Below are 27733 nucleotides of genomic sequence, written 5' to 3' on the forward strand. Positions count from 1 at the left end.
CCAGCCGTCTGTCTGCCGGAGATGATGGCTGAGGCTTTAAACGTAGTGAAGGTGGTGGTGGTGGTGGTGGGAGGGGGAAGTGCTGCAGGGTTTTTCCAGGGCAATCTCTCAAAGTGCCACTCTGAAAAATGTAAAATCACCGTTTGAAATCCCACACATTCGCTTCTTTGTGTCCCTCTGCCTGTGTCTGCCTGTTAGTGGGTTTACTGTACAGCAGCAGCCCTTAAAGGTTCAGTCAAGTGTGTATAACTGCAGCATAGAGTGGCAGATGATAAACACTACCGCCTGTAATGCATACTTTCATGATATATTTGAAGTTTCTTACTTGATGATGACTTGTTTATAATCATTTCTCCACTCTGACACATGTTGTTCAGGTCTTAATCAGCCTGTGATGGAACGGTGTAAGTATCAGTTATCAGGAAAACTTCTGTCATTTGTCAGATAAAACAGCCTCAGGTGGGTGAAAGTTGTATTCACAGATTCTGTCACACTCAGTTACTGTTGTCATGTTTGTGGTACTAATACTAGGGCTGGGACGATATGCTATTCTTGTGATTCAATTCTATTTTGATTTTTGGGGCGCCGATTAGTTTTAAATTGTGATTCTTTGATATGTACAATTTTAGTGATTTTTAGTTTGCTGTTTTAACACCAGACCATGTGAAAAAGCTAAATGATAATGTCTACAGACTTTACATCACGGGAGTCAGAGAAAAACATTTCGCCCTCTGCTGGAGAAAATTGGTACTTTTTTCCAATCTAGTTTAAAAAACAAAGACTGAAATAAAGAATTTGAATTTGAAAAAAAAAATTGAACCCTGATTTTGATTTTGTGAAACAAAAGATCCCAATATATCGCTTCTCATTTTTTTATCCCACCCCTAACTAATAACATGGCAAAGTTAACTAGTCGTAAATAACTGTTTTCACATGATGTTCACTGTATTAATTTACAATTCAAGTCGTTAATTGTAAAATCAATATAAATACCAATTTAAAGAGGGAAAAGTTTGTAAGTGATTCAGCAACTCCAAGAATTAATAGAGACATGTTAAAACTACATCTCATTTAAATGCAGTGTCCAAACTCCTTAAACAAAACATGATCAAACAGTAATATAAAATGTCGATTTGTGTTTTACCACCTGAAGCCGTTTCATCTGACGCTGTTTGGTTTAACAAGTAAAGCCATTTGGTCTGAAGCTGTTTGGTCTGACACCGTTTCATCTGACAAATAACATAAGCTTTGCTGATCACTGATACTGCATCCTGAGACCTGAGGATGTCCTATAGTGTATGTCGCATGTTGAAGAGGAGTTTGTCCTTCCTGGTCGCCTGTTACAACTCCTGGATATGTCTTAACTTCCTCCTGTTGCACGAATGTGAAGCCAAAACTGTAAACACTGGAACACCTTCACCATCAGTGGTTGCCACTAGAAATAGCTGTAAACCAAATTATGAAACTTTTTTATTTTTATTTTTAGGTTTAAGATACCAGAAAAATGTTAAAAGTAATGATTGAAAAACAGCCGCTCTTTCACGGCACCAGATCAGATAGATTTCCACTCAAGTCGATATGTCAACCCTCAACCCTCAACTATCCTATTTCTGCTGGATGCCGGAGCTGTGACACATCAATTCACCATTGGAAAGAGTAAGTGGGATAGGAAGTGGTGCACATAAACTACCTATGGTAGTGTGGTATCTTGGTAATGGTATCTTGTAGCACAGCATGGTTTGGTAAGATATTAAAATGTGCTTAGTTTTAGATGGATGTCCAAGCTAAATCTGTGCAGATTTTCAAACTGCTACACAGTCTCTACAATATCTTCACACGACTTGTTGAAATGGTAAGGTCATCATTTGATGGAGAGGCAGGCCTCAAACACCAAGGGTCTGCTTATAGCTCCGCCTTTGACAGGCCTCCAGAGGGCTGGCCAATCAGAGTGGAGAGGGTTTATGAAACAGTAAGCCTTAAAGAGACAGCAGCTAGAACAAAGCGTATCTGGCAGAGGCTAAAATATTGGTTTTGTGAAACACATGTGTGACAAAAATGTGAATTTCTTACAGCTGTAAATCATGTAAAGTTACCAAAGGGGCACAAGAGGGACAGTATAAATCCAAAAGAAATAAAAAAGTATGACAAAATAAATACTAATAACAATAATAATAATAATAATAATAATAATAATAATAATAATAATAATAATAATAATAATAATAATAGTGATAATAATAATAAGTGTTGTTATTATTATTATCACTATTATTATTATTATTATTATTATTATTATTATTATTATTATTATTATTATTATTATTATTGTTATTAGTATTATTATTTTTCATTATTATTTTTTAATCATTATTATTATTATTTTTCATTATTATTATTATTATTATTATTATTATTTTTTATTATTATCATTTAATTTAAATATCAATAATAATAGTAGTAATTATAATAGTAATGATAATATTTATAATAGTAATAATAATAATTATTATTATAAAAAATAAATAATGATAATAATAATAATAATAATAATAATAAATGCAAACAACCCTCCCCCCCCAAAAAAAAAAAAAAAAAAAAAGGGAAGAAGAAAAAAAGAAAAAAAAAAAAACAACCCTGATAAATATAATCTAAGCTTATGTATACTATGAAATATGTATACTAAATATTTATGTGGGCTTGTAAAAATAAAAACCCATACAAATATAGACACAAAGGCAACAGATTGTCTTTGGTATCATTCTTTGTTCAGGTTTAGGTGTTTTACTTTCAAATATTGAACGTTTTACTTTTTCAGGGAACTTGGGATTGACTGTTTTCTAAAGTAGATTTATAAAAATCTGCCCTCATTGTGAAAAGAAACAATGAACTGCTGATAAATCCCTACCATTCTTCCTTTCTTTGCATTTCATTTAATTTCCCCTAAGCCCAAAAAGCACAAAACCCTTGATAACCCCAGCAGTCACAGTGAGTTTAGGTCAGAGCGTCGGTGGAGGATATAGGAGGACATGTAGTGCTGAAGTCTGAAACCCTTTATGTCCATGACGTGAGCTCAAAGTCCCATTAAATCCAGATGAAAGAGTTAAAGTGATAGAAAACTGGTGAGATGATAAGTTAGGGCATTAGTGTAAGGGCATACCAGATGTTATGAAAAAGATAAAGACTTTGTAATTCCCAAAGCTGGGAAAGTGGATGTGATCGCACAGAGACGCAGCCAAAGGCAGACAGAATGAGATCTGGCCTCTCTGGGTTTCCACGTTTTTCTGTGTTTGCTTTTAATGATCAGATTCTCCTGAAGAAATTATCTCGGAGAAGAAAAGACAAACAAAAGCTTGATTAGAAAGTGAACATGCAGCGATGAATGATTCATGAGGAAGTACAGTACATTGAACATAAACTGAGGGTGGAGGCTTAATTCAGTCATCCGTGGTTGTAGAGGGATGATTGAGATGAACAGAAAATATGCGTTATACCGTGGAATGAAGCCAAAACTACACAATATGAAACGTTGATGACAGAGGGTGAACTCAGGAGAGCCATGGAAGTCACAGTGAATCCAGAACAACTTTAAGGTGTCATCATACTGTATGTGCATACTGGTTTTACTGCAAACGTAGATAATGATGTGCTGGGTTGGAAAATCTGGAAAGCCCTTGTTTTGGTGGAGAGGAACCAGGATTTCTTAATTAAGAAGCCAAGAAACTGTTGCTCATAAGCTCTTATCACAGGTTCCCAATTAGTTCTTTGGTGGTGCATAGAAAATGTGTCAAACAATGAGAGGATACAACACAACGGTGCACAGATTTCCAGATTCCTCAGCATTGTCATGATTGTGTTTACAGTCATGGTTTGGTATTTTCAGTTTGTGTATTTCAGGGTTTTTTTTTTTTTTTACTCTCCAGTGTTCTTTAATATCTTGAGTTCCTTTGTGATCTCTACAGTGATCTTGTGTTTCTGTCTTTCCTGTTTTAGTAGTTTTTGCTCCTTGTAGTTTTGTTTTGGTTCTTGTCATGTGCGGGTCTATGTTATTCGTAGTGTTTCTGTGGATTGGATTTATCTGTTCTCTGCGTTTGGTTTAGGCCATGTCCACACGTAGCCAGGTATCTTGGAAACCGCATATAATATTATTATAAGTTGAGGCCTGTCATCCACACAATACTACAGCTTCATGTCACTAAAGGATATTTTCTGAAAACTACCATCAAAGTGAAGATTTTGGAAAACTCTGGTTTCATGGTTTTGTGTAGGTACAGGAAAACATTCATTCTGATTGGCTAGCACAGGTTTTACATCTGAAAAACACTGGTAATTATGGGTTTAGCATGCCCCGAGCCGCATTTTGCCCACTGCGTGCGGACGAAAGTAGTTTTTGAAAATGCTTGGCTACACAAGAGCTGTTTGCCAAATCGCCTAATATATATATATATATATATATATATATATATATATATATATATATATATATATATATATATATATATATATATATATAAAATATATATATATATAAAATATATATATATATATATATATATATATATATATATATATATATATATATATATATATATATATATATATAAAATATATATGTATATATATATATATATATATATATATATATATATATATATATATATATATATATATATATATATATATATATATATATATATATATATATATATACACATATTTAAATGTAGTATGTAGTAGTAGTATGTAGTATGGCTGTTCTGTTGGGTCTGTTTTGTAGCGTACTACTCTGGTTTCCAGTCTCAGAAGGTGGAGCCATAGATGTCTTAGGTTTTTTTGCCTTTAATATAAATATACAAAACAAGCAATTGGCAGATCTCTTTCTTTTAGTTACCAAACAGAATCATCATTCTTGATTTTTAATCTTACACCAAAAGTTCTTTTGTTTACTGAAAATAAATCTGAAAGGGATTTTTATTTGATTTTACATCTGATGGAAAAACCACTTCTATCTAACCCACATATGGTTTAAAATGTGAATTCGCATCACTTCACTTGTATCTCATGGACCGTCTAACGTTAGTGTTGTGTTGTGTTGTAATTGTAGTACCGATTAATTCCAGTAGATGGCGGTAATTCACCAAAACCTGCCACTGCATAGACAAACAGCGTTAGTGCTGTGCATTTTGGGAAACAGTATGCCAGGTAGACTGGTCCGTTGCATACTGAGAAATTTTCCTGGATCAGTAGGACATCCGGGAATTTTTATTATACTGCAGATTTTGCAAGTTTTCGCATACTGACTACTACATGCTGAAATTAAGCCGAAATAGTAGGTACTGCTAGTGTAGCAGGCTGTTTGGAAAACAGCCAAAGTCTTAGTTATCTTTGTATCCCCCTCCTGTTTGTTTCCCCCTCATGTGTTTTACCTGTGTCTTGTTCCACACCTGTGTAACTGTCCCTCTGTGTATATAGGCTGTTTTCAAAACTGCCTACTACTACGTACTACATGTGGTGTAGTATGTAGTAGGCACTGCGTACTGCCTACTGCTTTTGCATGCAGTATGTAGTATGAATTTTCTGTTGGGTCCGTTTTGTAGTATACTGCTCTGGTTTTCAGTCTCAGAAAATGGAGCTACAAATTTTATTTTGCCTTTATTATAAATGTACAACACAAACTTTGGGTAGATCTTGGCATTTTAGTTATTTTGTTAATCATATCATAGCAGAGTCATCATATTTTATTTATATCGTTTACTCAATCTGGAAAGGATTTCTATCTTTTACAGCTGATGGAAAAAAGCACCCCCATATAATCCATGTATGGTTTATAAAAAGTGAACTAGTGGTTAATATGGGCTTTAATGAATTTGTAGAAGTAAACACCTCTTTTATAACTTGAAGTAACAAGATTTACTGGTGTTTCTTTCGCATCACTTCACTTCTTTACCACAGAATGTTTAACGTTAGTGTTGTTGTATTGTAGTTGCAAAGCCAACTCATTTTAGTAGATGGTGGTAATTCAACAAACCTTCCACTGCATAGACAAACAACAATAGCACCGTGCATTGTGGTAAACAGCATGCCAGGTAGACTGGTCTGTTGCATACTGAGAAATTCTCTTGGATCAGTAGGACATCCAGGGATTTTTGTTTTCGCATACTGACTACTACAGACTCAATTTTGGCGAAAACAGCAGGCACTGGTAGTGTAGTACGCTGTTTGGAAAACAGCCCCTGTGTTTCAAGAGTTCTTTTGTCAGCTCATTGTATCCTGTAGTTTCCCCTTGTGTTCCACCTCCAATGTGTCCTTGTAAGTTTTTATTCAAGTTTTGCTTTTTTTTTAAGAGTTTTGTTGTTTTGGATTTCTTTACTTTGGAATTTGCGTTTCAGTTAAAATAAATATATTTTTGTTAGAACTGCAACTGGATCCTTCACCTCTTGTTTCCTGCTCTGTGAATTCATGACAGGCATCCTAAGTAGGAGTAAAACCAGAACAAAGCTCAAAACTATAAATCTAAGTGTGGTTTTTATTATAAGAGACCCAGACTAAGATCTGGATACTCTTGACCCAACAGCTGGGTTCATCTGGTCAATTTGATCACAATCTCACTGGACCCAAGTCCTCATTATTGGACGCATGGACACAGCTTAATTAACTTAGTATGACCAATCTGTGCATCATGGTCCAGTTTAATCCTCTGAACTGTGTGGTAGATGTTGCAGTAAGAAGGCTGGTAGAGTCAGTTATGATCCAATGGGCTCTGTGTACGCATCACTTCCACATTGGCGTGAGAATGTTTGTGCATTTCTGGTTATGGGAAGAAACATTGTGTTTTAAATTATGACTCCATCCCACTTCAGTTAAGTTTCACTTTGTATTCTTTGCATGATTTAAAAATTAACTTAATGCAATTTCTTTTTTGTCTTGCATGTGTCTCATATCTATGGTTACTTACCCCCATCCATTTATCTATCTATCTGTCTATCTATGTTTTCATCTATCTATCTATCTATCTATCTATCTATCTATCTATCTATCTATCTATCTATCTATCTATCTATCTATCTATCTATCTATCTATCTATCCATCTGTCTGTTTTCTAACTGATTCCCCAAACATTTTATTCTGCTTTGTTCTATCTCATCTTGTGATTTTTAGGCAGCCTACTTTAACATCTGACTACAGATGAGTACTAGCCCTTTGGCTAGTACTCTGGCATATTTACTGAAATTTCAATTAATGTGCATTTTCCTTTTAAATTATATAAGTTAAATTAAACAAATTAAATTGAATTATGGTTGAAGGTAGAAACAGGGCAACCAATAAGTCACCGTCGCACAAGAGATTCCTATTCAATATTTAAACATGCTCCAAAAGCGCTATGAAAACCTAGCGCTCGCTTGATGCTAACTTACATTGGAGATTGCATTGAAATGCTGCTGGTTAGCATACATCCATACAATCAGTTTTCCAGCAGAATTTCCCTGAAATTAATCCCTGAAAACACAAACAAATGTTCAAGCGATTCCTATTAAATACTTTCTCCTATACTAAAGCTTCTATACCACACAGTAGCAGTGGCTGGAAGAGCTGTCAACCCGTCACTTTTGCACATTTGTTTACTCCTCGTCGTGTTAAATGCTACGATCAAAAACATAAACATAGACATTAACATAAACAACATAACACCTCTCTTCTAATGTGGCGTTGGTGTTAGCTCTGTTAGCCATGTCTGTATAGCATGATGCTACTCTGCCTTTTGGTATTCCCTCTGTTGCTAGGTTAAAGTGGCTAGCTCAACCATCGTTATTGGAGATGGATCCTACGTTCCCAATAACAAGGATGGAAGAACAGGTCGATGTCATCACTTCTTAGCTCACACCTGAGAACCAGCATGTCATCCTCACCTCCTTCTCCTCACCTTGTGGGAAACATCTGGCCTGGCACCAGTTAGCATTGACATGCTACAGGCTGCTAACAGCTGAGTTCACATGTAAACAATACAGCCATGGTTGCATGTAGGATCTCCAGACAAACACAGGATAAAAAAAACAGTAAAAATGTCACTGAAGCTACAAAAATTTCTGGCGATTCAACTTTGGGCTTCATGATGCTTTTTAGAGAGTGATGGATGTTGTCATGGAAACTGTGTCCATGTTTTATTCAGGTTTTGATTTTTTTTTTACAAATTACACAGCAATAACCTCAACCCTTCATTTCCCACCCTCATCCTTGACTCCTAGACATCCTAGAAACAACCTTCTGACAATAAATTCACCGTACAATTCAATAAACAGACAGATGCTGGACCACTCTGCTTGAATTGAGACCATTAAACATCAGGGCACATCTTTTAACCTAATTTTTATTCCTCCACACGCATTTCTGCTCAGGCCAGACCCACTAAACAAATCATTTCTGGTGTTCAGACAGAGCCTCACATTTGATTCCTCCTCCTGTAAAGGTCACACACCAACTTTGTTAGTTCAGACCAGCTCCCGTCCACAACAATTCATGGATTATTCCCGCTGCATCAGTTACAGACCTTCAGCCCCTCCTGTGCCGACAGAAGCATTTTGCTAATGGAAAGCACCGAATTGCTTCTGGGCCGCTTCAAAAAAAAAAAAAAAGAAGAGAGAGTGAAAGTTATTTCATAGGGAGCAGCAGATAATCCATTTTGCCAACACAGACCTGAGAGAGCACCCACTTATGCTATCAAGAGCAGCGGAGACGCTCTAATCTATAATCCACTCTTCATTTGTGATTGCTTACATCAGGAAATTGCTTGCATCACACGTCCAGAGCTGGAATAATAACAAAGTATGAAAGAAGTGGGCTCAGGCTGCAGCTCCAGCCTGGTTTATATGCAGGGGTGATGCTGGCTGCGCGACAGCAGCGCCTCTCACAGCGGTTAATGAAGAGCTTATGCTTTGCCAGACATTCATGATGGAAGTGGCAGCAGAAGGAGAGTGTGTGGTTGTCTGTTTTTTAGCCTCTGTGTGAGTGTGTGTGTGTGTGCATCTTAAAAAAAAAAACCTGCAGTGTGTAATTACTATCCTGAGAGTCCAGAATTCTTTAATACTGCAGGAAAATCGTTTCTCCAGCGTTATAAAGAAAGTTAAATAAGACTTTTCCTGCAGAAACATGCTTCTCATATACTTGTGGTGTCATTTCATGCGCTTTATGACATCGAAGAAGGAGAAATATCACCAAATTTCCTCTTGTGGTAGAACCACAATGCTGCATGTTACAAATGTGTGTCAGCAGTAAGAGGGAGCAAAAATCACGCTTGTTTTCCTCTGGGAGTTTGCACAGAGTGAGATGTGATGAGGCTTTCACATTTTGCAAACTAGACAAAAAGAGGAAATGCTTTCTTCCTCTCCGATCAGAAACTGCTTATTATTTCATCAGTGTTGTGATTGCATGCCTTTGTTGACCTTATTTTCACTCCAGTGCAGCCATTTTTAACTTCTGTCCCACTGTGTGGAGCGAGCTTGAGGAGAAACAAAGACGTTTACATGAAAGTAGCGCGAACAATCAGACACCCCCTGCAGAACAATTATTTTAAATAACATACAGATGAAACATTTTCTTTATTCTTATAATTATGAACAGGTATAAAAGCTCAATTGTTGACCTACATCCTACCTCAGTTATGAAAACGACAATCTGTCTATGACTTGAACAATAAAGAGATACAGGATGAGGAGATTTTCACTTTCAAAGACGAATGGTGTACGCCCCACTATGTGACCCATATATAAATACAGAAACCTTTACAAAAGGGGTTTATAATTAGAACAGACAAATAGTTCAACATTAAACAGCTCTAAATAAACAAGACAACAAAATCCCCAAGAAGAGGCAGCAGGGTAGCAGCCCCCAACTCAAAACGCCTCCCACTGCCACAAGCAGCACTGATCTTTTAAAGGCTGGACCCAGGTGAGCCTGATTGGCAGTTGAGGCTGTTGCCACCAAGCAGTTCAGTTTGGTTTGTCTCACTACGGCCGCATTTTGTGGCATTTCCTTTGACTAAGGCCATGTCCACACCTAGCCGGATATTTAGGAAAACGCATATATTTTTTATACCTTTACGCCTGTCGTCCACATGAAACCGCTGTTTTACGTCACCGAAAACGATGTTTTCTAAAACTTCTGGCCAAAGTGAAGACTTTGGAAAACTCTGGTTTCATGGTTTTGTGTAGACGCCGGTAAACTGAGTTTTCGGTTCGTAAACGTCACAGCTAAATGGCGGGTGCTCATTCTGGTTGGCTGACACAGGTTTTAGGTCTGGAATATATGGCCTATTGTTGGTTTGACATGCCTCGAGCTGCACTCACCGGCGGATTAACCCGCTGCGTGTGGACGGAAGTATTTTTAAACACCGAGGGGGGGGGGTATTTGTTTTTGAAAATACCCGGCTACGTGTGGACATGGCCTAAAACTGGGACAGGTCTCCAAATTACAAGCAATTACCACTCTGTACCGTCCCACTTTTTGTGGGACGGTACAGAGTCGGTAAGACTGCAAGGGAAGCTCAGCTTCCCCTAAAATGTCCCCAAAAAAAGTGGTGATATGTTCTGCTGTGTGAACATTTCATTGACAAAATCTGCGCTAGAATTCCTTCATCTTTAGTTCAGAATCAGCTCCTATCACAGGTAACTGGCTCCACCTCCATCTCATTCATCCCCGCAGCGTCTCAGCGCTTTAACACAGTGGGACGCTGAGCGTCTTCTGACTTCAGCAGGGAAGCGTAGAGTGGGTTGTTCCACTGTGGAAACTGGACGGTCACTGGATAAACGCTGGGCTTTGTCTCGCCCTCGGACGCTCAGCGTCTCTGGGGGTCTATGAGGCAGTGGGCTGGCCTGGACGCTGGGCTTCTGCATGATGATTGGATGATCTGTCTGAGGCTAAATCCCTTTTTGATTGACAGTGAAATGAGCCAGTCAGCCATCTTGAAGTATAACCCTCCACCGGAGCATCTTCTGAGTTGTTCTGGGCTGATCCGGAGGCTTTATTGATCTCCAGCTAGTTTACTTTTTTTTAAAAACTATGAGCCTTGTGTTTAAAGATTCTCTTTTCACCAATAAGCAGCTACAGCTACAGCTGTGGAGCTTCTCCCCCTGTCACTCACACTTACAGCCTGTCATAGTCTCACGTAGCAGCTCCAGCTGCTATCAGGTTGGCACGGAGGATAGAATTTACGCTTAATTAAATAAACAAGTTTATGATGTAGGCCGGAAAAAAATGAGCTTCCCCTCCTTGACTGACTAGCAGCCGCCACTGGCACTGATCCGTACTGGATGGCTTGGTCAAAACACAATTTTAGTGGCCTTACTCCTACCCTTAAAACCAAGACCCACCAAAGTCAGAACAAAATAAAATACTACAGTTGAGCACAACCAGTAACAGAAAAACGTCTGTACAAAAAAAGGGACCGCACAACCAAAACGCAAACATTGTAGCCTCAGCTACACACAGATGTTGCAATTCGCAGCCAAGAAGCAGCCCAACAAAAGTGAAGTCTATAGGTACTACCAAAAGCTGGGAAACAACAATTTACTGATCACAAATGTACTTGATTATAGAAACACAGGAAGTGGCCGAAGAAAAGGGCACTCCTCACAAGCATCGAGAAAACATGCTACTTTATCAAACTTAGTGGCTTGCCAAGCTCAAGGCCTCACAAAACTCAGAGCAAGCACCAATGCAAATAAGAAAAGCAAAATAAGAAAGTGACAAGCTTTTACCTACCTGACGAAAAACTAGCAAACAATTAATCCAACTTAAACGGCCACTACAAACAAAAACTAGACAACACGCATGCCAACAAAATACAGGAAAACACCTTAACCTTTAGGAAAGGGGATTTGAAGGAGACGCAGATGTTTCAGACCCAGATTCTGGCTTCTTCTGCAGCCCGTCACTATAGGGCATTTTTAACTTTTGGCTTTACTTTTGGGGAGCAGAGATGTCGCCCCTCATTTCATACAATCCATTTGAAACAAAGAGTCTATGTTTACGACTTATGTACCTCTGTGTGGGTAACATGATGTAAAACGTGAAAAAAAAACACAGCTTTTCCTTTCTCTTTTGACATATCCTCACTCTGTTTCTTAAAAATAGCTTGTGTGTCTTCAGCTAACATGCTCACATCCTTGTCTCTCCCCTGCTCCAGGTGTCTCAGGTCCCTGTGGAGGCCTGCGGACAGTACGGGACATGTGCTGAGTGTCTGAGCTCTGGTGACCCTCACTGCGGCTGGTGTGTCCTCTACAACATGTGAGTCTGTCTCTGTTTCTCCCTCCTACGCTCACATCAGACATGAAGGCCCGGGGATTAAAACAGCTCATAAAGAGCTATAAATAAACAGTCGGGACACGTGGTCGTATGATTTGTGCCATTTAATATATCAGAATTATTACGCTCTCATATTATGCTCCCTGTGGCTCACCATTATCACCAGCTGGCTGGAGGAACAGAGCACCAAGAAGTGGTTGCTGGATGTTGTGATCCTTCATAAAAAGCAGAAACCAGATTTGAATGTCGTTCAGGGGGAGGAGGAGTGTTAATGGTGGAGGGGGGGATTACAGCCTGCGAGGCACAGCGGGTGCACAAACTGCACCTCCACATACCCGGGGAACATTTTGAACCTGACGGACGCAGCTTATCTCTCCCATCTTAATTATCTGACCCCGAGGTTAGCTTGCATAATACCTCGATATGGAGCAAAGGGGATGAAGGAGATTAAAACCCTGTGTTTCTGAACCAGCTGCTGAGTTTGAAGCTGACCCTAGCGAGGGATTTACCCGCTGCCTCAACTTATGACATCTGCATTTCAGCTCCCTGTATCAGGATGGTGATCAGCCTTTTTTAAATTGCAGCTCTCAGTGTTATCAAACAGCCTGTGAAGTGAGAGGAGGGGAAATAATGGGGTTGTTTTAATCTAAATTACCTCATTAAACAGTTGTTTTTTCTTTTTTTCCTGAGTGCTGACTTTGTCTGCTGGAGCCATTACACTGTTTATTTAAATGAATGCTTTACACTTATCAGGGAATAGATAGGCTGCCGTTCCCTCAAGTAACCCAAAGTGAATCATTATCCCTCACATTGCAGAGTGAGGCTACTTCATTTCTCTGTCTAATAAACTCAGATTGAGCTCTTTTCTGCTGCCTTTGAATGACTGCCACGCTGTGTCATGTGGACCTCTTTCAGGAGCTCACTTTCCCACCCCTGGCTGAGTGCAGCAAAGCACCTTTCTGACAGAGTGTGTGAGCGAAGGGGGGGTGTTTCTGAGCATGTACAAAGCCTGGAGGAAAAAGGGAACAAATGGCTCCATCAGACAAAACACGGTGAATAATAGAGATGAGAGATGAAAGGCGTTTGCTTTTTTTTTTTTTTTTTTCCGAGGCACTTCAGCTGATGAGCGGTCAGGAGGTGACTGTCTGTACTCCCGTGGCGTCGGCCCGCCTCAAGGAGCCCAGCCGGCAGCAGCTGTCACCGCGTTTCCATACTGCCTTTATATCGAGCTGTAATTACAGCGGAGGCCTCGGCGCTCTTTGAGCTCTCTCAGGAGGTGCCGCCCCCTCAGCAGCATCAGAGAGTGTTTTAAGAACCATCTCCCTCACCGCGCGCTTTACACATCGAAAAGAAAGACGTGATAGTGTGCGGCTAAAATGCTCTGCGAGTTTGCCACGACCACTTAACTCCACAGCTGGGAGACTCTTTATCTTTTAAATACGCCTTTTATGATTAAACACAGCCTGCATGTTGGTATCTGAGCCCCCAAAATTCCTCTTTCAAAGGAATCACAATAAGAACGATCTCGTCCACAAATCCCTTTTTCCAAACCCGAACAAGCAGCTGAAAGTTTTAAACTTCCGCTCTTTGCCTCGGTGTAACTTTTAATGTCCTTTTGCATAACATTTCTCTCTTACAAGATTATATTAAGGTCACACTCCGGTGCAAACCATCTCACTTCTTACTTTTAATTGCCTGTTGGGATGTAGGAGGATCCAAGCTTATTCGTCTGTTGCACTCAGGGTAATTTGCTCCAAAGAAAAGCGAAGTAAAATGAAAAAGGAGCGATCTGACCGTCTGACAGACAGCAATTTACTGTGGATGACCATTTTAAAGCCAGACTAATCTTGGCGTGAACAATCTTGTGCTGTGGTTTGGTTAAAAAAGCAGAATGTAAAAGCTTAAAACTGTTAAAGATTCAAAGACGTGTCCATCATATTTGATTTGGACAGGCCTTCGACTATTAGCTGTGTTTGAGTGTTAATCCACAAAGTTACATAATTGTCTGCAGCTGTGGCAGAAGCGCATTGCTCTGTCATACTTATGCTGCCAAAGACAACGCTAACAAACCAGTGACGTTAGCACAAAAACAAACACAAGATAATTAGCAGGAATCACAAACTTTAGAGGGTTAGCACGTGACGTCACAGGAACATGGCAGAAAGAGGGAGATGAGTGGCAGCGTTGGCTTTAATACCGTCTAAACTTAGAAACAAAATTAAAAAATGGGGAAGTATGGAGCCAGATCAGCGTCAAAATTCACCAGCGCAAAATTTGTGTGAATGTGTAAATGCACCCACAAATGTGTGAGTCAATTCACAAATGTAAACAGATTTGCAAATGCGAAAGTTAATCCACAAATTTGCAAATCTTTTTTTCACACATGTGGGTCAGTTTATTGTCACGACCCGGCTCTAAGATCATGACAAAAAAGGGAGACAAAACACCATGTACTTTGTTTGAAATGATATTTTATTAAACCAGATTAAACCAAATAAGACCAAATTAGAATTCAAAATGAAGTATTGACTGAATGAGATGTGAAAGGTCAGCAGAATCAGTGGTGTGTGGTGTGCATGAGTGGAAAGTGTGTGTGTAAATGTTGTTAAATGCAAACAAAGGAAAAACGTTAGGAAATCATGACCAACCAGAACTAACAGAACACAAAGTACCTGTGAGGTGGGAAGCCAAAAGAGAGAGAGAGAAAGTGAGTGACCGCAAGTGTTTAAATAACCTCAGCTCAGGTGTGATGAGTTACCCCAATCAGTGTGCTCCAGAAGGAAAGTGCAGGTCAGACACACCTCAAGGATGACATCACCAAACCTAGTGGCACTACAGGGGGCATCACATTATGCATTCCCGGATGCATTTACACATACAAAAATTTGATTAAGTGGATTTTGGCTGTGATCTGGCTCAAATTGTAATAATGCGAGCAGTAACAAGCTTGGTTAACGACTGTACAATCAAAACAGTAGAAAAAGAAGGAGTAGATGAATCAACCACAGCAGCAGAAGAAAAGAAGACCGAAGAACTGAAAAAATAAGTTGTGGGCTCACGTAGAGCAGTAAAAGAATGAAGTGCCTTATGGAAGTGCCTTGTAATAATGTTACATGAGCCAGATAAACGCTACAACGCTAATTAGCCACACACGCTGTTGATGCTACATGGCTGTTCTTCCCTGTGGAAAGCAGGCAAGAACATGAATGAGTGAATAAATGAAGATAAGGAAACTCCCCGCCTTCTGGGTATGATTTCTGGCCAATGAGAGAAGAAAAACGATCACATGTGACTTTTGTTTACAACTTTGGACCGCAACAGACTTTTGCCTTATTAACACAAACAAACCAAGTGACAACCGCTACAATTGTGTCATTTTTGCCCCTGAATTGGTACAAAGCAAATGAGCCACAGGTGTGAATACACCCTTAAACTGAGGCTAACCCAGTTTTCCAAATGAGGTTGAACTTCAGCAGAAGCAGCTGTAGCTGTGTTGTATAAAGTATTTGATATTAACTTTACTTAAATACTGTTGGGGGGACTTATCTTGCGTTGAAATTAGGTACAAATAAATGTCAGGATATGGTTTGTGGCCACATAATGGTTCTTTGGTTGCTTTAACGAATCAAAGCCCAGTCCAACTGTCCTAAGTGAGGTTTGTTTTGCCTCTCAGTCCGGCTGAAAGTGGACAAGGCCTTGATGGGAGGTGATGTTTATGCATACCCTCTATAGCCAACCTGTTTTTATTGAAGTTGAGTGAAATAATGATAATTATAATGAAAAAACTCTCTGTACTCACTGCTTTCCAAACCTTAAATTTGTCACATTGGTTTCTGACGTCTGGTGTGGTGGCCTTCTTAGAAATGCTAACTCTAGCTAATTTTTCAGCCATGAAACAGACATAAAAAAACGTAGCTAAAGCTAGCTTTCATTGCTGACAAACAGCTACAGCATACACACCTGTCCCTCAACTCAGCCATGCTTCAAATCATGCTAATCTGGTGTAACAGCTGACTATCATCAGCATACAGAGCCATGCTAGCTGTGCTAAGTTAGCTGATTTTCATCCACACGCTGCTACTTTCAGTCTTGGATAATGCTTCCCTCTTTCTTCACAGGTGCTCGAGACGGGATCGGTGTCACAGGGCAGAGGAGACGTTTCGTTTTGCCACTGACATTGACCGCTGCGTTAAGGTTATCGCTCACCCCGACAGCATTGCTGTTTCAGCACACAGTGTCCCTGTAAGTCCACCATCATTGCACCAATCACTGTCACCCTGCACGCACTGAGCCCATGTTTATGAGCAATCTCCAAGAGTAACCTTGTTCCTTGTAGCAGTAAAAACATGTGTAGTAACAATAAGCCTGACTCAACATGTTCATGTTGGCGTCACAGACCTCTGTGTTGACATGAAGACAGACAAAGAATTAGCTAATTCTCCCTGTGGGGTACTCACTCAATCTGTTCACATGGAGTGTTAGATTAGAGACAAGTGAAAAAATGAGGTAAGAGTTGTTTTCGTGGCTGTGAGCGACTCCGTCTGCATCTCTGATGAATCTGCCAAAAGGTTGATTACATTTCCTGAAAGCTTAATTCAGCTGTTTTTGTTCTGAAGCCAAGAGCACAGAAGACTTAAGTACAGTATGAGCGGGGATTAGCTCGAGAAAATGGTTCAACTTTTTCTGAAAAAACACACTTACTTGCTTACTTTGCTGAGAGTAAATGAGAGGATTAATGCCACTCTTTCTCTAAGACGACCAATAAAGCTGCAGCTAGCTGCTGGTTAGCTAAACTTAACATGGACACAGGAATTAAGCTAGGTTTTTTTTCTAGCACCCCTTAAGCACATTAATTAAAATCCTTATATCTTATTTTTTAATCCTTCAATAAACAGTAACAGAAAAATAAAATTGTACACTTTAACAGTAAATTTATCTGCCTGAGAAAAGCCTGGGGAGAGCAATAAACAACACAAATAATAGTCAAAAATGTTTAGTAGTTGGTTTGAGGGATTTAAAATGAAGGCAAATCTTTTGTTGTTGTTGTTGTTGTTGATGGTTGTTTACAGGGTAATTTCAAGGCATGCTGGCCCATGTGTTCCCCCATTAGAAAATAGAATAGTAGTATAATAGTATATTACTATAGTATAATATAATGAGAATTATATTATATTATATTATTTGACGTAACTTTATATTACCTTACGGTCAATTATGTAATGTTACATGTCAATACATTATGTTACGCAATGATACGTTAAGTTATGCTAAAGGGGCAACATCCAGTTAAAAAAAAATAAAAAATGAAGCCAAAGTGCCAAAAGCTGCAGTTCAGTGAGTGTCCACTTGAGGCTGGTTGTAAAAGACAAGACACAACACACACACAAAGACAAATAACAGACTTTTACAGCATTATAACATATTTACAGCCTGGTTTAAAAAACGTCTTGGGTCTGAATTGCTAGTTTGACCATCGGCACAAGCTTTTCTCTGGTTAATTTTTTTTCAAACTTGGCAATTTAGAAGATATTAAGATCACAAGTTTATCCTATAAGAGCTCAAATGTCTACCAGGTCTTGCACCTTGTAGCTGTTAGTGAGGAGGCTCATAACCAGCGTCTTGAGTCAGCATGTAAAACATGGCTACCGCTGACTAAAGGCTTAATTACTCAGAATCAGGAACAGATGGGTGATGTCACAGAGACTAAGTGCAGTTGTTATACAGTGTTGGTGATTACATAAAGTTATGTAAGAATATCAAAGGACAGGGATCACCAACCTTCCTGAGACTGAGGGCTGCCTCAAGAGAAATGAGTGGTCTGAAGGGTGACTTGTCTGATATAAACTTCCTGAACAAAGTTGCACAGATCAATTTTTAATAACAATATTTATAGTAGTAGAAGTAATACTATGTGAAGAGACTAATCACGTGTCAATATTAATCATTCTACAATTATTATTAATGGTTTACACGACAATGGTGGTAGGAAACACAAATACATTTCTGGAAGAAGCTCCATTGTGACCAGTGCTGTTCTTGCGGGCACCCAGGTGCGAAGCATCAGTGACCCCTCCCATAGGATATGGCACCATAAAAGATCAAATTAAACAAGATACAACCCAACAGAAAACCAGAAGACTGGATTTAGTTACGTCAAATGAAAGCAATGTACACTGAATCGTTAAACTTTTAGCAAGAAAACTTAGGCCCTTTCTTTAAATTGAAAAAAAAAGTTCTTTAACTCTGAGAAAAATAAATTATCAACATGGTCTTGCACTTTTAAATCCTAGATATTGTTAACTTTATAATATTATGCATATTGTTGTGGGCAAAGAATAAAAGTCTTCCAAAGTGTATTCAATATTTCTTTTTAATTAAGAGAAAAACAATAGAAGTTAAGGGGGTTTGTTGTCTTTGAAAAAGGTAAAGTGAGAATGAATGTTAAACACAGATGGGTTTCATTTTTGGGAATTATTATAGAACAGACTTAGAGATGACATGAAATTGTGTAAATCACTGTTGGGTTTCAAAAAAACATTGAAAAAAAAAAGTAAAATAATGAATAAGGATAAAAAAAATTAAGAGTAAGTCTTGTCATGATATTTTCTCCTTATTTCTATAACTGATATTCTGGGTTATTTTATGGATTGCATAGGTTAGGCAAAAATAAGCCTTGGCTTTCGCCTACTCCTTTTTTGGTTGCAGAGTTTGTTAAACTTTTTTTTTTTTTGGAAAATAACAGTCTTGTGCAAATGTGCAAACCTTTTTTTTTATTTTTCTTTATTTACTGATTTGAGTTTTTTTTTTTTTAACATATTCATTTAATTATGTTTTTTAAAATATTAATATATTCATTTATTTATTGTTTAAGTTTTGAAAAAAAAAATTTAGTTATTTATTTAGTTATTTTTAAGTGATTGCACATAATTCATATTCTGTACTGGATAATGTAACTGAGATAAAATACTCATTCATTCATAATAAGAGAAAGATTTTTTGTTTTTTTTGGCTGATTTATGCGCACATTTCTAGTCTTAAGTTGAGCCCATTTCAACTTTTTTTCCGCCCATATTTCCGTAGCTTCTGCTGGAGGTAAACAACGTTCCTGACCTGTCTGCTGGGATCACCTGTTCATTCGGCCAGCAGGCCCAAGTGGAGGGTCACGTCAATGGGAACAGGGTCATGTGTCTGTCCCCAGCTGGGAAAGAGGTCCCTCAGATACCGGAGGGACAAGGTAAGAAGATATCAAACCAACAAGAGTTAATCAAAGGCCACAGACACAGAGGAAATGATGTCAAACTCTGACTATCGATATTCCAGACACATCAGAAAACGTCCCTCTTTCAGGTGGACCACCTTGAATTTTTGGTTTATCCAGAGAGTTTGATAAGTACCAAGGAGCGCTGGAATTTTCTCACAGCATTTTCACTAATCCCTCAATTGAAGTTTCTGACTGAAGGTTTTCCTCACAACAACAGCAATGTGCCCTTGCAGTGGCACAGACACCAGGTGGCTCTTTAGAGAAATGTGATAAAAGTATTAACATGTTTTTTTCTCATTTTGACCTCTTCTTTCTGCTCTTTGTTTTTGTCCTTTCATCCACTGTCTCCGTTTCTCTTTCTAAAATCTTTTCTTATATTTTTTACTCCCTCTTTTTCTCTTTCCTCTCAGACTGGGCGGGTGTTGAACTCCGCCTGAACTCAAAAGAGACGGGCCAAATGGTCGCCAGCACTGAGGTGAAGTTCTACAACTGCAGCACCCATAAAACGTGAGTCCAGCCACCCCCTCCTCCCTCCCCCTCCTCCCCCCTACCTTTGATTCGTTCAATAAATGGGAGAGCACAACTTAATTTAGGGCAATGATGTACTGACGCTTGCAGCTCCACTTAAGATCGGGCCGTTAGATAACCTCTGAGTTCAATTTATCTGTCAGGTTTCATTTGAATCAACATGATGCATTCGCCATGGCCTGTTTGTTTCGACTTTGCTTAAACTGGCAGTTTGTGAGCTCATTGCTCACAGCTGTAAACACAGATAACTACTGTTTTGATGTAATTTAATCTTGACGATCTCTTTTTAATGCATTGAAATTTTGCAGAGTGTATACTTTTTCTTTAATACCTTATACATATTCATACCCGAGGTCTGCTTATTAAATCCACACTCCTCCTAACAGAGCAGTGCTTTATTGTAGGCCAGCGGTCCCAGAGGAACCCTAAAAAGATAAGCGTTAGACTTCCCCCTGTCTGGCTCGCCTTTGTCTCTAGAGGCCCTGCTGCAGAGTTGTGTTTGTTAGATATGAGACAAAAAGACATCTTTGATTTTCAGCCTTCTTCTGGTGCCTTGAGAGTTGATAAAATAATGTAAATTAAAGAAGGGCTTCATTTAAATGCTCATCTGTTTTAGCCTGCCAGTACATAAGTGTTCTAACTGCTCAGAAAAGCTGTTTTGACTTTGAGCCATTATGTTAATGTCAACTATATTTAACTTAAGAGCAAATGACAGGAGTGTTTGTATCTGAATGATAATGCAAACACTGCCACAAAGCTGGAGCTTATTAGGAAAGATGACAGTCATTGTAACTGTGTTTTTCACCTTTAGGAGAAGTCTGCAGACAAACAGCTTGATGAGTTTTCAGTATGACATCAGACAATTAACATAAAGTCCATTAAAAAGAAAGTGTAATCCATATGTACCATTTCTACTCAATCTATGTCATGTATGATGTGATATCTATGTGTAATCTTTCCTGCTGATTAAAAAAAGATGGAATCTTGTCTTGAATGAAAAAAAGTCCAAATAATACAATTCATTCATAAAAAAGTCAAAATAAAGAGACAATAGTGTTATCATGAGACAAAAAAAATTAAAAATATGAGATACAAAATCAAAATTACTAGGCAAAAGTCAAAATTTTAAAAAGGGAAGTTTATTTCAGGAGATAGTTTGTCACCCAGCTATATTAGGTGGCTAGAAGCAGTTATGAGATTAAAGATGACATAAGATTAAAGAGGCTGTGAGGACTATCTGTTTGACAAAGATTTCAGCAACACATTTAGCTTGAATCGCACACACACTGCCAAAACGACGAGACTTTTAAGAAGGCGTAACTTTGTTTTGGAAATGAATGGAGGGTTAGCATTAGACTTTCAAGACAATTTTTACCAAATACAAAGCGACAAAAACGTGACAAAAAGCAGACTTTGTCAGTTTGTACCATAGTTTAGTAGCCGGGGATATTGAGCGCTACTCACAGCCCTGTGCTCTGAGAATCCTGGTTATGTCCTGCCAGTCATCTACCAGTCAGAACTAACGTAACCTCACTCTTCATTTTATTGATAGACTCTCAAGTTTGAACAGACCACTGCAGAATAACTGCTGACTGTGGGTTGGAGTCAACATTAGCACAAACAGTTTGGCTCCTGTGTTAGCCTTTAGCTCGGGCTGTCTCTCTCCTGTTTATCTTTCGTCCTTTTTCTGTTTGACAGTTAGGCTCCAGTGTCCACCATCACTACAAAATTAATCACAGGAATCATTTTCAGTAGAGAAAAATACAGATCTCTCTTCTCATTACTAAACTTCGTCAGCTGGTATGGGGTTGTCATAGAGACTTGAATCGGAAAGCTGAGAAGCAGCACTTAAGAATAACCCATATTGGTGCTGATAATCTCATTTTAAAGTGTAGATTAAAATCAGGCTTCACTTAGAAACTCCTCATAGCCCATTTCAAGGTCAATGTTATGAGCTAGTGAGACCTCTGTTGCCTTCCAGTTATAATACAATTATGAGAAATGAGATCTTGTGTTTTTATCAGTGTGATAACATCATAAAGTAAAAACTGAAACCTGATCAAGTGTTTTTGTCTTATTTTAAGTAAAAATGTTCTTATATGAAACTTGATTTTAACATTTAACTGCTCAGTCCAGAAAAATGTCTTGTTTCCAGTTATTTAAAGACTTAGATGAGGTCTGATTTGCTTGTAACAAGTAAAAAAACATCTGCCAATGGAGCAAGAACTAGAATAATGTCTTAATACGAGTAACTTTTCTCTTGTTCCAATGGCAGAATTTTTTTTAACTTGCTACAAGTTATTCAGACCTCATTTTTGTTTTTAAATAACTTGAAACCAGAAATTTTTTGGACTGGTCAGGTGAATTTGGCTCATATTAAGTCTAAAAAATATTTTCTACTGAAAATAAGACAAAAAATACTTCATGAGACTTCAGTTTTTTGCAATTTTAAAGAATCCTTGTCAGTCATAACTAACATTTTTCACAAGTGTTTTTCCAGTTTTACAACACCTGTTTGCAACATTCCTCTTATTATTGACAGATTTTTTTTCTGGGTATGTAAAATGCCTTTGTGCATGCAAAATCAGGATAAAAACAAACATTGACAGGACATGCTAGTAACAGCCTTAGTGTGACTGTGTTATTAGAAATGTCAGCCAGAGTGGGAACTTTTACAGTCATCGGTATAAAATATCAAAAAAGGCGGGTAACAGGTTAAACCCTTCAGTAAACCAATTTTTTAGACTCCCTCTTTAAAACTTTGTCACTCACTGCACGTGTGATACCACTTCCTTTTCAAAGTGTTACTGAGTTTACAGTTAACAGCTTCACCTGCGCACTTCACCAAACTTTAACTGAATCACAACACGTCATGAGCACACAAAAGCTTAATAAAGTGATACAATAACCCCACCGCAGGAGCCAACGTTTGATTGATGGTGTATTCACATCCAAACCCAGGAAATTAGCCCGCAGTGGATTCACATGCCACCTATTCAAAAATGCTCTTTGACTGCGACATGAATGCCCTGGTATAACCGTATTAAGCCATTAGAGAGAAACAGTGGGAAGCTCATCACATTAGCTCCACACCAATACGGCCTCCATTAGCTGCTAGAGTGACCCTGTGAACTTGTGTGATTAATATTTCAGACCAAACACACTCCAAACCGTGCACCTCTTCCCCCACCTCCTCCTCCTCCTCCACCATCGCTATCACCTCAGCATCAAATCACCCTCCATAATTAATTATCCAGTGTTTGCAGCTCCCTGCCAGACCAGTTCTATTAATACTCAACCCCCAAATTTCCCTCTCACACTCGAGCACACGTTTTTATGTCCACACTGGCCCTGGGCGGCTAATTAATATCAAAAATTAATGGTGCTGCACTACATTTATTGGCATTTGTAGCCTGATATGAGCTGCAGTGATGGTTCGTCTTATTTGAGAACAGACTGTGATAGAGCACCGATTTCTTTTCTGCACAGTGTTACACCGGTACATCCATGTCGGCCCCACGGGGGACAGAACGTGTTCAATTTTCAGCTCTCCAATTGGACTGTTTGGTGAATCAGAAGCAGTGCATCATTCACATCTGCTCTGCCATCTTTCCTTCCACTGAGTTGTTTCACAAGCACGTCCTGTTCCTCTCCCTCCGTCCAAAAAAGTGATTAAACCTCGTCCAGCAGCTTTGTTTCTGCAGAATTTCCATCCACAACTGGCCGCAGGCTGCGGTTCACTGAACCAGAGCCAAAGAAGTTGTGCACTTCTGCCCATCAGATATTCAGCTGATACTGTCGCTGTCAGATTTTGAATATAATCCAGAGTTGGTGGAAGGACTTTAAAAATGCACTCAAAAACCAGAAACATGAGCAGATTTATAAAAGAAGTCAGTGAAATATGAAATTAAAATACCAGGTTGCTCTACCAACAGCACGACACAAGGACACCATGAGTCCTTGAGGATTTAATATATCTTTTTAATTTATTTATTGTTAAAACTGTTGAAAAATGCTGCAAAGCAAGGACACTTGAATATTACTTCTTTGCCAAGACATCATCCTAAAGGTCCTTTTTCTGTCACCTGTGACAAACAAAAAATATGTCGTCTGCATAGAAACTGCACACACATCTATTTCTTCTATAACTGACGAGATGAATTCACCAGAGAGCTTTAATTCTTTAACAGTCTCCTCTTTTCAATGTTCGTCACCCAGGAGTGGAGAACGCAGATGATGGATAGGACAAAAAGAGTAATTCATATTCTCTGACATGCTGTGTGAGTGCAGCAGTAAATAAAGGCTACAGAAGGTGTAATAAAAACTCTGCCGTATGTGTTTAATGTGTCCCGCAGGTGTCTGTCCTGTGTAAACAGCACGTTTCGCTGCCACTGGTGTAAATACCGCAACCTGTGCACCCATGACCCCAGCAGCTGTTCCTTCCAGGAGGGCAGAGTCAACGCCTCAGAGGTACTTTACATTCACTTTGATTTAACTGTGGTTCAGAGTCAATGTTACATTAACTGATTAAAGTGGAGCTCACAGGAGACAAATAGAAAAATAGCTTTACTCCAAAAAATACAACCTTTCTGTCAACTCCATGAAACAATAGTTTAGCTCCACTTTGTGAACATCAATTTGTCATTATGATCCATAGACTGAGTAAAAACATGGACAGCACAGCAGCTCACCCTAAAGTGAAGCCAATACTTTTAGCGCTCCCCCTGGTGACTGGCTGCAGTGTAGCTCTTGAAAAAACACCCCCAGCTCAACTGGAAGAGATTTTGATGCATCATAAGAACAGTTATCCATAAGCTAACACGTTCACCATTCATGATTTTGGAGTGTTAGCATGTTAGCATTTGCTAGACAGCAACAACAAAGTACAACTGAGAGCAATACTAACATTTTTATTAAAGTGAATGTTAACATGCTAATAATAGTTGTGCTAACTTTCTGAGGTTATATACAGTTTAGTAGCACCTATTCAGGCTTCACTTTGAATACAAAGTAGAGATGGGGAAGCTTCATGAACACAGACAATATTATGCTAATGCGTTCACTGTTAATAGTTTAAGTGTGTTAGCATGTTAGCACTCGCTTAGTAAAAACAGGGCTCCTCTCCACAATAAAATATAAGCTATAGCTGTTGTAACTTTCACATGAGAACAGGTTTAGGAAAAATGATGCTGGTGTCACCATACTAGCATGCTAAATTATGTCCTTAGGACACAACATGTTTGATTTTTTTTTGTTTACAGATTATTATTATTATTATTATTATTATTATTAGTAGTAGTAGTAGTAGTATTATTTCATATTTTTCATTCTAAAATTTAAAAAAGCAACTAACAACTATTGTTGCCAGTGGGATTAAACAGATTATAACCCCATGCCATATCCTGGGTTTAATGTAGAGATCCCAGGTTCGCATGCTAATGTTTGCTAATAAGTGGGCTAAAGCTGAGACCACAGTGCACATCCTTACTATGGAGCTGAAACTGATCAGTGCTCTTGTTGCTGAGCTGGTTTCAGCATGTATGACATGATTAGAAAACAGATCTGCTGATGTATTGGGAGACATAAACCAGAGCTACACTTAGTTTTACAAGTTTGTACAGAAACATTTCAATCTCTATGTGTACAGATAATCTGTCTTCACATCCCCTGAGCCACTCTGCACAGTGCCAAAAAGTGTCAGAGCATTAAGAGGCTTACAAAGCTGCAGAAATAAATGAATATCAGTATTACTACAGGACAGCAGAGAATTATAATACATCAACAAAAAGTAAAAACCAAAAACAATCCTATGTGGGATTTAGCTCACACTGCAGAGTCTTTCAGTTTATAATATAGTTGTGTGATGGGGAGAGGAGAATTTAGCATTAGCATGCAAATTCAGTCTGGATTAGTGTGTTTTTGGCCCAGTAATCCCAGGGTTACATGATTCCTGCATGTTTGTGTAAACATTCACAAGTATTAATACAGATTACAAAGTTCAGATAAACAGGCCCAGGCTCCCGGGGTCAGCCCAGATAGACAAACGTATAGAAACTAGTTATGTTAATACCTCTCATGTATTATAAACGGATAATATTAGGGCACAACAGCAGGGAGAGCATGAAAACATGCGTGTTTTTCTCTCTCTGTGATTGGTGTAATTATGTTTGTTTGTATGTTGTTTTTACAGAACTGCCCTCAGCTCCTTCACTCGGGGGAAATTCTCATTCCAGCCGGCGAGATCCGACCCATCACCCTGAAAGCCCGAAACCTTCCTCAGCCGCAGTCGGGCCAGCGAGGCTATGAGTGTGTGGTGCACGTGCAGGGTGTCAGCCACCGTGTCACGGCGCTGCGCTTCAACAGCACCAGCGTGCAGTGCCAGAACAGCTCGGTATGACCTCAAACACTCCCTGTGGGACTCTCACAGCTGTCAAACCAGGCGCGCTGCTCGGATGCTGTGTAGGCAGAGTACACGGGGTACATCACTGAATACCACCCGAGCTGTGGCGCATACTGAAGGAGAAGGCAGAGGGAAGGGGAAGTAAAGGTGATGAGGGAAAAATAGAGAATGGGAGAAAGGAGGAGGGTGACAGGGAGACAGGAATTCAAATATAAGGGCAAGAAGTAGAGGAAACAAAAATGTTGGATGGCAGGAATGAAAAAAGAAGCCAAGACCTTAATATCATTTTTTTTTGGAAGCTGCATCATGTCAGAATCTAACAACTAAATAACCACTCAGCATTTATTTCCCTTAAGGCCTATTTGATATATTTCATCAGACAAAAAGCTGAAAAAGAATCAAAAGGAGATGTTCCAGTTGTTGTTTTCCACATGACGCCAGTACAAACTTCAAAAACTTTGCTTTTAACTTTCAAAAAACAAAGTTTGCAAAGCTGTTTTTGAAGTTTGTGAATATCAATGATTTGTCTGTTGATGTTTTTCCCCTTACACTTTTGGAAGCTGGTGTCTTTATTAGATTTGTTTTGTTAAAAAATAAGCAAGGCTTTAATAAAATCGTCTGCTCAGTCAGCCACCAAAATGGCTTAAGGCCCATTTATGCTCAACGTTGAATACAGATACAGACAGAGCCTTCTGTCTGTGCTCTGCATCCATTTTCGGGAAAATAGTCTTTTCCGCTTGTGCTGGTTTGTGCTGTAAAAACTGTCATCTGTACTGCTGTTTTTAAGTTATTGCATAATATTTTATAGGTCGACCAAAGTTCACCCAGCCCCCCATTTGCTCCAAACCGACCCGTGATGGTGCCGTTTGTTAGTGCTGTAAAAAGTTTTGTTAGTGCCACTATGGTTTTATAGATATTACACACTTTATTTTCTGGAAATGATATCAGTGTCCTCGTGCTGGTGCTCTTTATTCGTTTTGGCTGCAGTCAAACAAAGTTTTGTCTTTTGCTACCACGCCGAGTAAAAGAAAACAGTACAACAGTGTAACATGTTTACCTGAAGTTTGTCCTGCAGGTGAACTTTCACACAAAAATCACAGCAGGAAAACTGTGGCAGCAGCGCCGCTGTTATTACCCAATGTGCAGCTTTCTCTCTAGTGAGAAATGAAATAACAGTTTTTGGTTTTTTTTTTAAAGGATAAGTTCGGTTTATACAGCTTTAACATTGTTTATAGCATGAAGTAGAACA

The 27733-nt window shown here is 38.9% G+C and overlaps 1 protein-coding gene across 1 annotated transcript in view; it reads left to right on the forward strand.

The window, feature by feature from the left end:
* The window catches only part of LOC141790193 (plexin-A2-like), a 178137-nt gene that overhangs the window by 73524 nt on the left and 76880 nt on the right, over positions 1-27733 (forward strand). The window contains exons 5-10 of the mRNA XM_074669894.1: positions 12177-12277; positions 16414-16537; positions 19376-19529; positions 19967-20063; positions 24440-24554; positions 26275-26475. Coding sequence (XP_074525995.1) covers positions 12177-12277; positions 16414-16537; positions 19376-19529; positions 19967-20063; positions 24440-24554; positions 26275-26475 — 792 coding nt within the window. The remainder of the gene's footprint in view (positions 1-12176; positions 12278-16413; positions 16538-19375; positions 19530-19966; positions 20064-24439; positions 24555-26274; positions 26476-27733) is intronic.

Source organism: Halichoeres trimaculatus, unplaced genomic scaffold (genome assembly GCF_033239565.1).
Source record: "Halichoeres trimaculatus isolate MK-OKI-2021-1 unplaced genomic scaffold, fHalTri1.1 fHalTri1_scaffold_1, whole genome shotgun sequence".
NCBI classification, from domain to species: Eukaryota; Metazoa; Chordata; class Actinopteri; order Labriformes; family Labridae; genus Halichoeres; species Halichoeres trimaculatus.